Here is a 13,732-nt window from a genome sequence, read left to right on the forward strand (position 1 = left end):
TGGTTTGCAGATACAGTTTTTAATGTATCACAACAATGAGCAACAAACATACTTGATGAACTATTTCCAGAAGTTGTTCAAATACCATCTACAATAAACGTCATTTCAACTATGACAACAGGTCTGTGACAAAATAAAAAAAAGGTTTCAAAACCATGTTATTACCGTGATACGGTACAGTTGAGACCTCAAACAGTACAGTAACAAAAACTAATGCGACTACTCTCTATATATAAAACATCAATAACATTTTTGGTTTAGTTTATTTAAAGTTTTAGCCATAGGGGCTTCTTCTTATTAAAACCTCAGGGTGCATTTCCTATGTAACCCAGATGTTGAAGAGTACATATTGTGTAGGATATGATTGCGCCATGAAAATCCCTTTGACATCCAGAAGAACAATTCCAATTTCAACCTTTTGAAGGTTGTCCCCATAAACATGACACAATCCATCCATTTTTTTTTAAAAAGTTCTTTTTTTTTTTTCTTTTTGGCTGCTGTGCAGTTGCAATATCTATGTACAGTTATATTGTTGGACCATCCTTTTTGTTGGTTTGTTAGCTTTTACCAGTCCTTGGTGTGGAAAGCGTCCTGTCTGATGCTAACATCTTAGCACATGATGCTAGCTGACAGTTCAGTCTTATAATGCTGAGCCACAGAGTGGGGAAAGGCAAAAAGCCAGTGTTGTGAAAGCCTTTGGAATCAGGACAGTCGCTCATGTTTGTACAATGGCAGAATTGCACCTTGGGAGGCCAGGATGTCTCTTATGAAACACAATCGAAAAGTGTCTTCAGGATTAAAGTAAATGTTAAAATACTAAAAATCCAAATAATGACAATTAAAAAGCTCACGCAGAAAATGAAAAACTTTGCTTTAAAACTTTGAAAAAAAAAACACCTTTACAATAATAAAACAGAAGAGGAAATGTTACTTGATTTCATTGTTTGAAACAATAACTAAGCATGATTTGATTTAACCTGTCAAACAGTTGCATTACATGCTACTTGCTCATCTCAGAATAGGAAATACCAAAAGCAATACATTTTTGCATTTCTTCATATTAATAAATTTGTACCATGCACAGCCAACTACGAATATGTACAACAGCTTAGCTTTCTTTGTTCACAAGCCTTTTTCTTTCATACAAATAGCCTTCTGTTACTTTGGAATGAATCACATTGGCGTCAATTACCAAACTAGAAAGTGATTCGTAAAAAAATTGAACACCCTTAGACAGCTTTCACATTCTTAGTTCCACAGCAAAATAAGAAAATAACATGAAATAAAAATAGCAGAGCAAAGCAATTAATGGATCAGTATTTCGTCTGGTAGAAGGTTGAGAGAATTTATGGCAAGCAAAATAACATTACACAGTAGCAGCAAAACTTTGTAAGGTAATACTTTGCAATGTTGAAATCACTAAATATGGAAAATTAAAATGTTTGACTTTAACTGTAGATCATCAGAAGTGCCCAGAGAATTGATGGGAGGACGTCAACCTATACACTAAATAGCGGCATATAGGTGTAACACTGTTTTAAGTCCTACAAGTACATGAAATGGTTTTAATATACAACAAAAATGCTGTTGTCTCCCATTTAAAGCAGCATATTTGCAAACGTATAGCAAATGATCATACCTTTTTTTTTTAACATTGTGACCAACTTGTACCTTAACAGTTTCAAGTATACAGTACTGCTTTCATGGATTCACCAATTGTTAAATAGGTCTCTAGATTGTTAGGCATCAATCCTGTAACAAATATGGACCAATATGCTGCTGCAATAGACACAAATAATAATTAAAACACAAACATACATACAAACAGAAAAAAAATCTATTAAATTAACAAATGGCCTACTCAAATAATAAAAAGACAAATAAAAACAAAATAAGTGCACTATAGTCCAGACACAAGCAGGTACCGTAACAGTACAGCAATTCACAAATGAAAAATGTTATATTCACATAATCCGAGAGAGTCTATCAAAACTAGAGTTATTACCTCTTCAGAAAAGGGTGTGAGCAGAGGTAAAAGTGAGAAGGTAAGAGTTGGCACAGATTAGTATATACTACAAGAAAAAAGGGTGTGGGAAATAGATACAGCTTGTTGTAATACAAACTGGCAAACACAGGGGCATCATACACATTTACTTCACCATTCTAAATTCCCTCAGTGGCAAAACCATACTGTCTTTGTAGGGCAAAACTAAAAGGATATGCACATCGTCCACTGTAACAGTAATATTGTCTCTTGGTACTCTATACACATCAAGGAAATGCGTCCGATAAAGCTTGACATGTTTTGGTTATAAGCCAAGTGTACCCAGGCTTGTTGCTGCTTTAACAAATGAGAAATGTTATGTTCTGACCTGAGAATTTAAAGCTACTGAATTACACCTATCTAAACTAAGAGAGATTCTCTTTGAGGGTTCTGGATCGTCATCCCATACAGTACATGCTAGCATTTGGAAAACAATCCAGCTGAGGTGCAATTTGCTATCGTGAGAGTTTTTGGCTTGAAACAAGCCCCCCAAAGGAGCCTGTGGGATTTTTTCCTACTCCATGTTTTTGTATACAATATAAGCTCAGTCAAGCATCTGCAACAGTTCTGTCCATAACAAAAATCAATCAATATCTTGCCAGCATATCAATATGGGAAAAACAATCCTGAGTCAATCATTTGGTACTGTAATTTTTTTGGGTTAAGAGAAACTTTGGAACTGCAGTTTAAAAAGTCTTATTTTTTCTTTAAGCAAGGGATCCTTTTGTCACTCCTACACACTGAACATATCCATTCTGATACTACTGAAGCTCGCGTCTAGGCCAGAGGCCGACTTAGCCTTGACTTCCAACGCGTTATCTAAGTCATCCAGCTTCTGGCTTAGCTCATTGTCAGACTCATCTGAACAACTCTCGGTGGGTAGTGAGGTTGGAACCCCTGAGGTGCTGCAGGAAGTTGAGGTAACCGTTGAAGGTGAGGAGAGGGGGGGGGGAGGAGAGGCAGACGGGGAGGAGGAAGCAGCTTTCCGGGCTGTGGTGGCCTGGAACAGGACATTTGGCCAGGACTTCATGGACAAGTGAGAGAGATGAGGAAAGGTGTTATTAGAAGAAGCTGCAGACTGCGAGGTAGATGTGGTGTTAGGAGTAGGGGAGCAGACAGAGTGAGGTAATAATCTAGTATGCTCTTTGGCATTTCTCATTGCTTGTTTGATTGTTTTCTCTTTGTGCAAGCTCGACTGAAGGTGTTGGCCAAGTGCTTCATTCCCGTTAACAACCACATTGCAGGCAACACAAGTGTAGTTGCTTACTGCCTTTCGAAGCACTGTCTCTTGCGGGTCAGTAAAAGGATGTCCTAAGTAACAGAAGGACTTCTGATGACGCACCACAGAATCTTCGTCAGCAAAAATCATCTGGCACTTCCTGCATATAAACTCATGCTTGACGGACGGTACAATAAAAGCGTCTGGAAAATCTATGGTACTTTTGGTATTTGTTTTCGGTTCTTCTTTTGTGCTTTCTTTTGAAGAGCCTTTGTTGGTGTTATCCTTAGCATTTATAGCTTCTTTTGGTTTGAAGGAGTTGGTGGTGCTGCTCTGTATGCTCTGGGGTGTCTTCGCGGGGGTTGGTTTCTGTTGCTGCTTCTGTAGTTGTCTCTGCTGTTGCTCAAGCTGTTTCTGCTGCTGCTGTTGTTGCTTCTGCAGTGAATCCTGGAGGGACTGCTGGTACTGCTGGTACTGTTGCAGGAGGGCAGTCGGGGAGAGTCCAGCAGCCATGGCAGCTTGTGGGACTGCTGCTGGGCCATATGGAAACAGGTTCTCCATTCCACACATTGGTGGGAAGTAGCCCCCTGCTTGGAGCCCTCTAGGAAGCTGGGGAGAGAAGCAGTTGGGAAATCCAGGTAGAAAGTAGGGCAGGAACTGCCCCCCCAAGAAAGAGCTTGGATCACTTGAGGCAAGAGCATTCTGAAGTGCCTGAAGCTGCGTGGCGTCAAGTTGAGTCTCAATTCCTTGTCTCCCTGGAGCAGGTTTCTCCCTTTTCTTGGCCATGCTGGGGGTCTCAGGGCGTGAGCCACTCTCGTTCTCTCTGTCCTTCACCTTCATCTGAGGTGGCTTGTCTCCTGGTTTCTTGCTGCTGTCTCTCTCTGAGTCTTTACCTTGCTGCTCTGTATGATTTACTGCTGCCAAAGGTGTGGAGGGAACAGGAGGAGGAAGAGGAGGTGGAGGAGGAGGAGGAGGAGTCTGCAGAAGAGTCTTGGTTGGGGTAGTGCTGAGAGACATGGCAGGAGAGGGGGTGGCTGGTGTAGGGAACCCAAGCATGCCAGCACCGGGAGACGCTAAAGCTGAAATACAGTGGTATATAAATATGGAAATATTCAATATTTAAATATTCAACCCCAAATCACTATGGAAATTTTTTTGTATGACAAGATAAAGATGCTTAATTTGTCACTGGCTGAGACTGTATCGCTCTTGTTAAGATTTTGTTATGGATCAAAACTGTTACATGCGCTTTATGAGAATTTCAATCTGCCAATATATATTATAATATAAATATACCAAACCTACAATAAGGGGGAAAACAAACAACACAAACAAAAGCCATGAAATAGGTACATTTTTTTGTAAAAATCTCTGAATTATCAATTAGCAATTCGACTCTTATGATGACAATATGCATGCAGTAACTCCCATCATTTTGAATTTTAAAATAGTTTTAAAAATAAGACTTTTTGACAAACACCACTGTGGTACAGAATAAACAGTAGTATCGTAGAATAAAATAGTGCATGATAAAGCTCAGTCCATAAAGCTTCTAGTGTATTTAACTCTTTTGTTAACTGTTCGTCATACTAACTCACCAGGTGTGTTGGGTGGGAAAACCGGAAGTGATGATGGCCCATTGACCCCGGGAAGTAGGACTGGTGGAAGGCCAGACAACCCTGGGTAGCCTGAGGGTAGGCTGAGGCCATGAAGTGCATTATTGTTGTCCATTGCAGTCTGTTGCTGCTGTCCAGGCAGGTTAAGTCCCTCACCAGTTTTCTTCATGCGGTCCAGCTCTTGCTGGGCCATCAGTTGACGGACAGTGGTCGGTGCTAGGTAGTCCTTTTCTCTATCTACCTGGTTTCCCAGGGTTTCTTGCACTTTGGCAATGTGCTGTTTGGAGAAGATGTGGTCTCGGACGGACATCCGGGCAGTGTACTTTATACCACACAAAGTACAGTGAGGCCTGGGGCCATCTGGTGAGCCTTGACTTATCATGAATGGCTTCCCAATGTTGATCTTGAATTTCTTTTCTTTAGCACGGGCATTCTGGAACCACACCTGGACAACCCGCTTGGGGAGTCCAATCTCATTGCCCAGCATCTCACACTCTTGCATTGTAGGAGTGCGGTAGTCACTAAAACAGGCTTTGAGAACTTTAAGTTGCAAGTTACTCATCTGGGTCCTGAAGCGTTTGTGGCCTGGCCGATCCCCGGAATTGCTGCCTTTTCCGCTCTTGAAGGGGTTTCCTGCCCCAAAGGGACTCGGGGAACTGGGATCAGCAAGGCTTGACGATTCACTTCTGTCATAAAAGTCATCCAGCTCATCATCTCTAGAGCTAAAGTAAATGTCATAGTCCTTTCCAGAGAAGCTGAGGGCAGGGCTCACCATGCTGTATTGGAACCTTTCATTGCCAGCATCACAATTTTGTGTCATGCCACTTTTGTTGTCACTCAGCTTATCCCCTCCATTGGCTGTGAGGCTCTCAACCTCATTGTTATTACCTTCATCTCCAGTTGTAGCATCACTCATGGCTGTATTGATAGATGAGGTCTCATCAAAGTCCATCCTACTGCAATCATAAGATGAGGCTTCGGCTGAATTCATATTAGGCCCTTCAGTTTCATCACAGGTTTCAGCTTTTAAGGATGAAGGGCTTAAGAAGTTTTTTACTTGTATATCAGATGGTTTGACTGGAGTTGAGGATGCAGTAGGAAGCTCATACTCATTTGGCTCAGTCTTGGTAGGCAGCTGTGGGTAGTCAAAGAAATTATATTTATTTGGACTTTCACCTCTTTCATTGTCTTGATTCATCATTGGGCTTGGTGGCAAGCTAAAGCCTGCCTGCTTAGCATCATGCCAGTGTCTAGATCGTATATGGCTATCTAGAGCAGATTTAGCCTTAAACAGTGCTCTGCAAAAGGGACATTTCTTGTGGGACTGGGAGGGCCCTATAGCCCTAAACTGCCCCTTTCTCTCTCTTGCACGAGTATTTTGGAACCAAACTTGCACAACTCTCTTTTTCAAGCCAACCTCTCTTGCAATGTGGTCCAACATCTTCCTTGTTGGGTTAGAGTCAAGTAGGTATTTGTCATAGAGAATCTCCAGTTGTTCTGGTGTGATGGTGGTTCTCAAACGTTTATCTCTGTGCTGCTCTTCACTACTGTTTCCACCATCTTTGTCGTTAGCACTTTCATCCTTGTCATCCAGTTTTCTCTTCATTCCCCCAGAGCCTGCAGCAGAGGCCAAACCAGAGCTACCTTGAGAGGGGATTTGGGAAAGGCCTCCAGATAATAGTTGGCTAGCCATCAGGGGGTTATTTGGGTCAAATATCATATAGGGCATATCAATGGGTCTTTCAAGGAACTGAGAGTGAAGGAATTGGTTTTGGGCAGCCAAGAAATGCATGTGCTGATGCTCTTGCCATAGTTCCACAGTGGGGAACGCAATCTTACACTGGTCACACTGGTACTGAAGCATCTGGTGGGGAAGGCTGTTTGTGAGTGAGGAAAGGGCCAGGGAGAGTGGACTTGAGGGCACTGCAGCTGCCTGTGGCTGGGAATGGGGTCTTGATATTTGTGGCTGAGGAGCTTTCTGAGGAGGTGGCTGGGGTGTGCAAGCCTTTGATGGTCTGGGTTCTGGTAGTGACTTGATCACAGGTGATGATGCAGTTTCAGTTTGTTTAGGTTCACTTTCAGGGGCAATGTCTGGTTTAGGGGAAGTTTTCCCCATGCTGGGACGAGGCGAGGCCATCACAGGGGAGCTAGAGCCAGAACTGCTGGCAGTCCTATGGGACTGTTTGGGTAGCTCTAAAGGTAGCTGGATAGTCTTAGCTGGACCTTGCTCACCACAATCCATGTATTCCTCATAGGTTTCCTCATTACCTTCCTCATCTTCATCCTTATAACACAGCTTTTTCTGGTGAGTGATAAGGTCGAAAATGCGTGGGAACACAATGTTGCATTTTTTACACTGGTACTGCATGTTGCTGGTTCTGATGTATCGCTCATTGGTCAGCTCTTTTTTCTCATTATCTTTACAGTCTGCCTGATTCTCATAAGTCTTGCGAGCTTTCTGGCGGGCATTCTGGAACCACACCACAATGACACGGGATGGTAGATTGAGCACGGTGGAAAGTTGCTCAATCTCATCATCCTTTGGATATGCATTGGTGTCAAAGAAATCTTGAAGTACCCTTAACTGGTAATCTGTGAACCTGGTCCTGGAGGACCTTTTGTTGAAGGTTGCATCAGTTCTGTAGTATTCATGTGCACTGAGCTGGGGCTCCATTCGAATGTCTTCCAATGTTGTAATGGGAGGAATATTAAAATTGTAGGGAGAGTCTTTACTCCTCTGTCGCTCTTTGAAGAGAGTGTTACGGAACCAGTGCTTTATGACTTTTTGGGGCAAGCCAGACTTCTCTGACATCTCCTGAATTTGCTCTTCATTGGGGGAATTATTGATGTCAAAGTTGGCACGGAGGATCTTTAGTTGGTCATCTGTAATACGGGTACGTGGTCGCTTAAACTGGGACTGGCGGAGGAAGTTTGGATCAAGACCCAATTGTTGCTGGCAGAGCTGCGTAAGGTCTGTGGTAAGAGTGTCCATACCCGGCAGCTGGAGGGCAAGCTGAGATGTCAGGCCTGGGTGCTGGAGCGACTGCATCATTAGAGGTGAAAACATTGGCAAATCCATGGGAACAGAGTGCTGCACTTGGGGAGGTGCAGCAGGGGCAGTGGGTGGTGGAGGAGGAGGTGGTGGCTGGGGTGGTGGTGCCTGGTGAGAGGGTTGATGTGGGGCCGTATTGGCGACAGAAACAGGTGAAGGTCCTGGGGTTTGGGGCTTGGTCATTGATGTAGGTGGCTGAGTAGCTGTCACTGGGGATGGAGTAGGAGGTGGTGGAGGAGGAGGAGGTGGTGGCGGTGGTGGTGGAGTCTCAGGTGAAGCAGGGTTTATTGGATAGAGTTTGTCATAGGCCTCTCTGTATTGCTGGGCAAACTTTTCTAGCTCCACATATGGGAAAAAGTGACTGTGCACATGTTCCTGGTGGCTTTTGAGAATAAGCATATTGGAGAAGAGTTTTCCGCACATCCCACACTCAAGCTTATCAGTGTTCATTTCCACTTGTTCAACTCCTTCTTTGTTTTTCTTTTGGTTTTTTTGTCTGTTTTCATTGTACTGGATGACCAGTTCAAACCCAAAGTTCTCAAGTAGTGCTTTGGCTGCATTACCCCTTGCTCCTGACACAATACGTGGAGGAGGAATCAATGGCTCTGAGAACTTTGATTTTCTAGGGTCTTTGTTATCTTTTCCATCACTTAATGCATCACCTGCATTTTCCATTTTTGCTCTGTTTTCTTTTTTTTCTAGTTGGTCCTCTACCTCTCTTGCCATCTGAATTTCTGACATGGACACAGTGCTAGACTCCATTTTGGATTTGTGGTTTTGCAATTGCTGGTTTTTCTGTTGCTGAATTTGCATCTGTGTCTGAGAGGATTGCTGCTGCTGTTGTTGCTGCTGAACCTGTTGCTGGACCTGAGCCTGCTGCAGCTGGTGTTGCTGTTGCATCTGTTGCTTCAAGTCCTCTAGGAATGACCCAGTAAGGCCAGGCATTCCAAAAGCTGCTGCTGAGTGCAGCGCAAGTTCTGGGCTGAGACTGAACTCTGCTCCTGGGATGTAGAAGGGGAAAAGGAACTGTGGCTGTTGAAATTGCAGCAGTGCTTCTGGTGTCATTGGAAAATGGGGGAAGAAAGCTGGATTAAGGAACTGAGGCTGGAAGAAGGCAGCCTGTTGCTGGAGTTCATGTTGAAGCTGCAGTTGTAGTTGGGCTGAGGCCTGTGCTGACTGGTGGCTGCTTGCCGCTGTTGAAACATGGTCAGTAGTTGTTGTTGGTTTTGTGTGGTTGCTGCTGTTAGATTCTTTGGGTTCCACAGTGTTTTCTTTGTTAGCAGAGGGTGTTCCACTTCTAGCAATGTCTGAGCTGCTGTTGTTCCCTTGTGTGCTTGGGGCTGGACTTTTTGCAGGTACTGGACCACTAGTGCCATGTACACTGCTACTGCTGCTTGTTTCGGTTTTGGCTGTTCTGGCTTTGGTCTGATGAAGCACTGACCTCATATGAATTTCAAGTGTTGAGCTTTGGCTGTAGGCAACATTGCAAATATTGCATTTGAATGGTTTGTTGTCGATGCTGTTGCTCGTCTCTTGTGGAACTGGGCTTGACGCCTCTTGAAGAACCTTCTTCAATTTATGCAAGTGGGAGACTGAATTATAATGGACTAGAAGGATGTTCTTCTGGGTGAAGGACTCCTTACATACTGTGCACTTGTAAGGCCGAGAAGGGTCCAAAAATTTCTCCATTGTAAAGTTGGGACCTTTTCTAAATGGTAGTGTCCGTTTTGGTTCTGCTCCCATGTCATCTAGCAGAGAGCTACTGTCACTTCCTGTAGGACTGGGCTTCTCTTCCTGGTCCATTTCATCATCTTTGTCCAAGTCATGTTCAAAGGCCTGAGCTTCCTCCAAGGCCCTGGCCTCACTCTCAGTGATATCTCCATTCAATGGCAGATTTCCAATGAGTTGCTGCACCTCAGCTTCACTAAGTTCAGGATGTCCATTTTCCAAATGCTTCCTGAGGGCCAGGAATGTCCTGAAGCTGCGCTGGCAAAGGCTGCACATAGTGGCTGCTCTGATGGCATGGTACTGGGAATGTATCTGAAGCTTCTGCATCGTCTTGAAGGCCAGGCTGCAGTGGTTGCAACGATATTTGTAGACATGACGATCAGATACTGAGAGCTGCTGTTGTTGGTGCTGGAGCCTTTGGAGCTCACTGAGATGGTCCTGTAGGGTATCAGGAGACTTGCTATCATGTCCTAATCCACTGGCTCTCTTCCAGCCTGGGGCCTCTGAGGCCTCCTTTGGGGGCTTGAGTTCCTCACCCTGCAGGTCCAATTCATTCTTGTCTTGACTAGTCAGCTCATCCTTTGAGATGTTTCCTAAAAGTAGAAAATGCAATTTGAAGTACAATACACTGCATCATTTGCTTGTCATTCTTATTTTTCTTGCATGTCCTGCATTATTATTTTGTACATTTGTTATTCCAAAATGTATTATCAACAATGAATGAACGATGAATGAAAGTTCAAATTCTGCTCACCTTGAGACTTTCCTGACCCATCAGTAAGAGAGGTAGAGGAATCCATTGAAGACAGACCTTTGTCTTGTCCAGTTTGAGGATGCATTATATTATTTGGTGTTGCTGTGTCAGGTCCGACAACCTATGAAGATCAAAGAAATGTATTCATTATTATACATTTTGAAATAATGATATGACATGGTAGATTATATCTCCATTATGTGTAACTACTGAAGAAGTCTTTCAACTTGCTTCTTGCCTTTAAACATAATTTGCAACAATCAAGCTTTTGCCAGTATGTCAAGGTAAAAATAAATGCATGCACACTATTGTATGTGAATCTTGGAGTAAACCCTTGACCTTAACTACATAGGAGACAAGAGAGAGAAGGCATTCTTGACAAAACTAAACTATTTTTAATTGCATGTTCACTTTTCAAGATGTTTACATACTTTTAAATCCTTTTTTTTTCCTTTTTAAAAGAATTTGCTAATTTGCAGAAAGACATTTTTGCTGACACCCACACACACACACACACACATCTTTGTAATCATTACTTCCACATACAGTCATAATCAGCTTTTCCACGCAGTCAGGAGCCACACTGTGAAGGTGGGTGAGATGCAGCTGCAGGTGAATCTTGTTGCTCAGGACATCCTGGCACAGTGGGCAGCGAATCACTGGCTGCATGGAATGCTGGGACATCACATGGAGCTGCATACGGTTGGCATCTTTACTGCTGTAGTTGCAATATGGACACTGCTGAACCTAAAAGACAAAATGGCATAATAAGCATTGGCAGTGGAGAAAATGAGCATCCTGTGCAATGAATATGAATCAAATAGCAGGAATGACTTATTGCACAAGAGTGGGGTGCACCATCTTATTTTTTTGTCCTAATAGCGGTATCGATACCTGCACTCAAACCGGCCCACCACATTCACCTCTCCCAACCAACACTCATGCCCACTTTAACACAGACAATGTAGATCAACCATGTTTCGTGTAATTCACTTAAGTCTCTCAACTCATGCAATTTTATTAGACAAAACCAAGATTGGCCAGAATTTCTAATCACTATTACAGATGACAAAGGTGTGTACTCTCCCAAGCTATGCCTTGCCCTCATTATAGGGAGTACTCTGAACATAGCTGCCTCTCCACCACCTGTCTTAATAGAATCCATTTCTGAAATGACTAAGTCCTCCCTCCTTGCAGGGCCCAGAACCAGACAAGCTAATACTTCATAATCTAATTTAAAAACACATATAATTTAAAGAGATGCAAAAAAAAAAAGGGTGGGGGGGTGGGGGGGTGTAGCAGTGAGGGCAGCCTAAGGGTAGTGCAGGTATTCCACTTAAGAACACAAAGCCTGGCCTACTATGCTTGATGCTAAAAAGCTCTGTCAGGGGCGGAATGGTGGGCTGCGTTTAACCCGTTGATAGAAAGCTGGCGCCAGCAATTGCTAAATGCTTAGCTTAGCATTTCTGCTTCTTACAGTTCATAAGTATGTTCCCATTAGCTCATCCCACAGTGACAGTAAAGGTTAGATTTCATTAGTGCTGATGAGGGAGAAGCAACCTCATTAACTATTACCGTTCTGTACTTAACATGGAACAATTTATTTGGAATATGAATTGCCAGATATCCACTCTAAATAGATGCTCATAAAATCAATAACCTTCAAATGCATTTTCTTTGGAAAGGTGAAACAGTTAGAGGTCCATGATCGGTCCTCTTTGCGCTGCTATGAATTACACCAGTAACATTTTCTAGAGCGTTGCTATTGTAGCACAACTGGCAGTTTATTTTCGATATCCTACAAACCATTACCTGCTCACTGGCTGAGTTCTTCCCCTCAACAGACTTTGGCCTTTTGGGTGGACTTTCAATTTGTCGATCTGGGAGGAGGGAATGTTTAACCACAGCATTCGGTCCGGTAACCTCTTTGGATGCGGCATTCACTCCTGGCAGATGGTAAATAAAGAGAGAGAGAGAGAGAGAGAAGGGGAGAAAGAGCCACAATGTAAAGCACTAAAAAAGACAACGACAATTCAAAAATACAACAAAGCTGCAAAATTGCAAAATGATTGATGGCTAAACAGTAGATATATTTTTTAAATGTATGAGTGTTTTGGAATGAGCGCCGGAGCGGAATGACACATTTAACATAAGAGATGAAAGAGAGTAACAGAGCCATGTCACATTGATGTAGTATCCCATAGATCACACATACATACTGTATGAGGAATGGGAATATTAATCTACAAAATATAGAGTCGATGAAAGTGACACAATTGAGTGAATAAATTGAAATGTTTGACATTTTGAGGCTGTGTTAGATCATAGCGTGGTCAATATAACGGTGAATAAGATAAACACGTCGACCAAATTAATATTCATTGGGACATAGGTGATGATTGAAAAAAAATGATTCGAAACCAGATCACATAAGCATGAGCACAATCATCAACTGCATTATTCACTTACATACACACTGACGTGTTTCTGCCCTGAGGACATGTGAAATGGAGGAAACTCGGGCTGGCTCATTATCACAGCACGACATACATTAAATGTTATGGTAATATTATACACTTCATTAGTTCATATACATTTCCCCAGCTGCCTCAATAACTTCTCTGTCTGTACAAGATGCTAAATTTTCGGGGCTCGGTCACGGCTGGTGGTACAGTAGCGGCGCTACTCGTGTGTGTCTCTGTTTGTATGTATGTGTGCGTATAAGCGTGTGTGACGTTAACAGCAGGGCTCAGTGTGGGGAGATCAGCCTCTGGTTGTATTTAGTAAATGCTGCAGCCACTGATAAATCTTTCATTAGCCTCATCCTGAGATACAAGCCATGCAGGCCCTGCTATACTCTGCCACTGCAATTTACCCACTCGGCACAACACAAAGACACAGTAAAAGCAACCCCCCCCCCCCCCCTCCCTTGCTCTCTTCCTCCCTCTCTAAGCCATCCCCCCCCCAACCCCACCCCCCACCCCGCCTCCCCCCCCTCATCTGGTCACTCAAGGCAATATGTGAGCCTCACTCTTGCGAATCAACGCTTCACGCTAGATGCACAAATGGAAAAAAAAGGGAAATCAAAGCACTGATACATGGAGAGGGGGTTGAAAAAAAAAACATTTTGTATTTCATATTATTCTGTGGCTCGTGTTTGTATTGGGTGCATATCAATTCCTCCGGTCCGTTCATGCATTTTAATTCTGTTGCATTAAGTAGGCGTTCCACTTATTTTATTTGTAATCCCCTATATCTGGAGCCTGAAATATTGGCCTGTCAAGGAAAGTGACAAGAGAGAGAGGGGGGGAGCCAGAAA

General features: G+C 43.2%; 1 protein-coding gene across 3 annotated transcripts in view; it reads right to left on the reverse strand.

The window, feature by feature from the left end:
* Positions 1-13,732, reverse strand: part of zfhx4 (zinc finger homeobox 4) — an 83,566-nt gene continuing 69,834 nt past the window's right edge. For all 3 annotated transcript variants that reach the window (XM_084033891.1, XM_084033890.1, XM_084033892.1), the window contains exons 8-12: positions 12,226-12,359; positions 10,960-11,160; positions 10,414-10,534; positions 4,862-10,252; positions 1-4,342 (exon numbers count right to left, since the gene is read on the reverse strand). In XM_084033891.1, coding sequence (XP_083890017.1) covers positions 2,778-4,342; positions 4,862-10,252; positions 10,414-10,534; positions 10,960-11,160; positions 12,226-12,359 — 7,412 coding nt within the window. In that variant the 3' untranslated portion in view covers positions 1-2,777. The remainder of the gene's footprint in view (positions 4,343-4,861; positions 10,253-10,413; positions 10,535-10,959; positions 11,161-12,225; positions 12,360-13,732) is intronic.

This window comes from Eutrigla gurnardus, assembly GCF_963514095.1.
Source record: "Eutrigla gurnardus genome assembly, chromosome: 18".
Classification (NCBI taxonomy): Eukaryota; Metazoa; Chordata; class Actinopteri; order Perciformes; family Triglidae; genus Eutrigla; species Eutrigla gurnardus.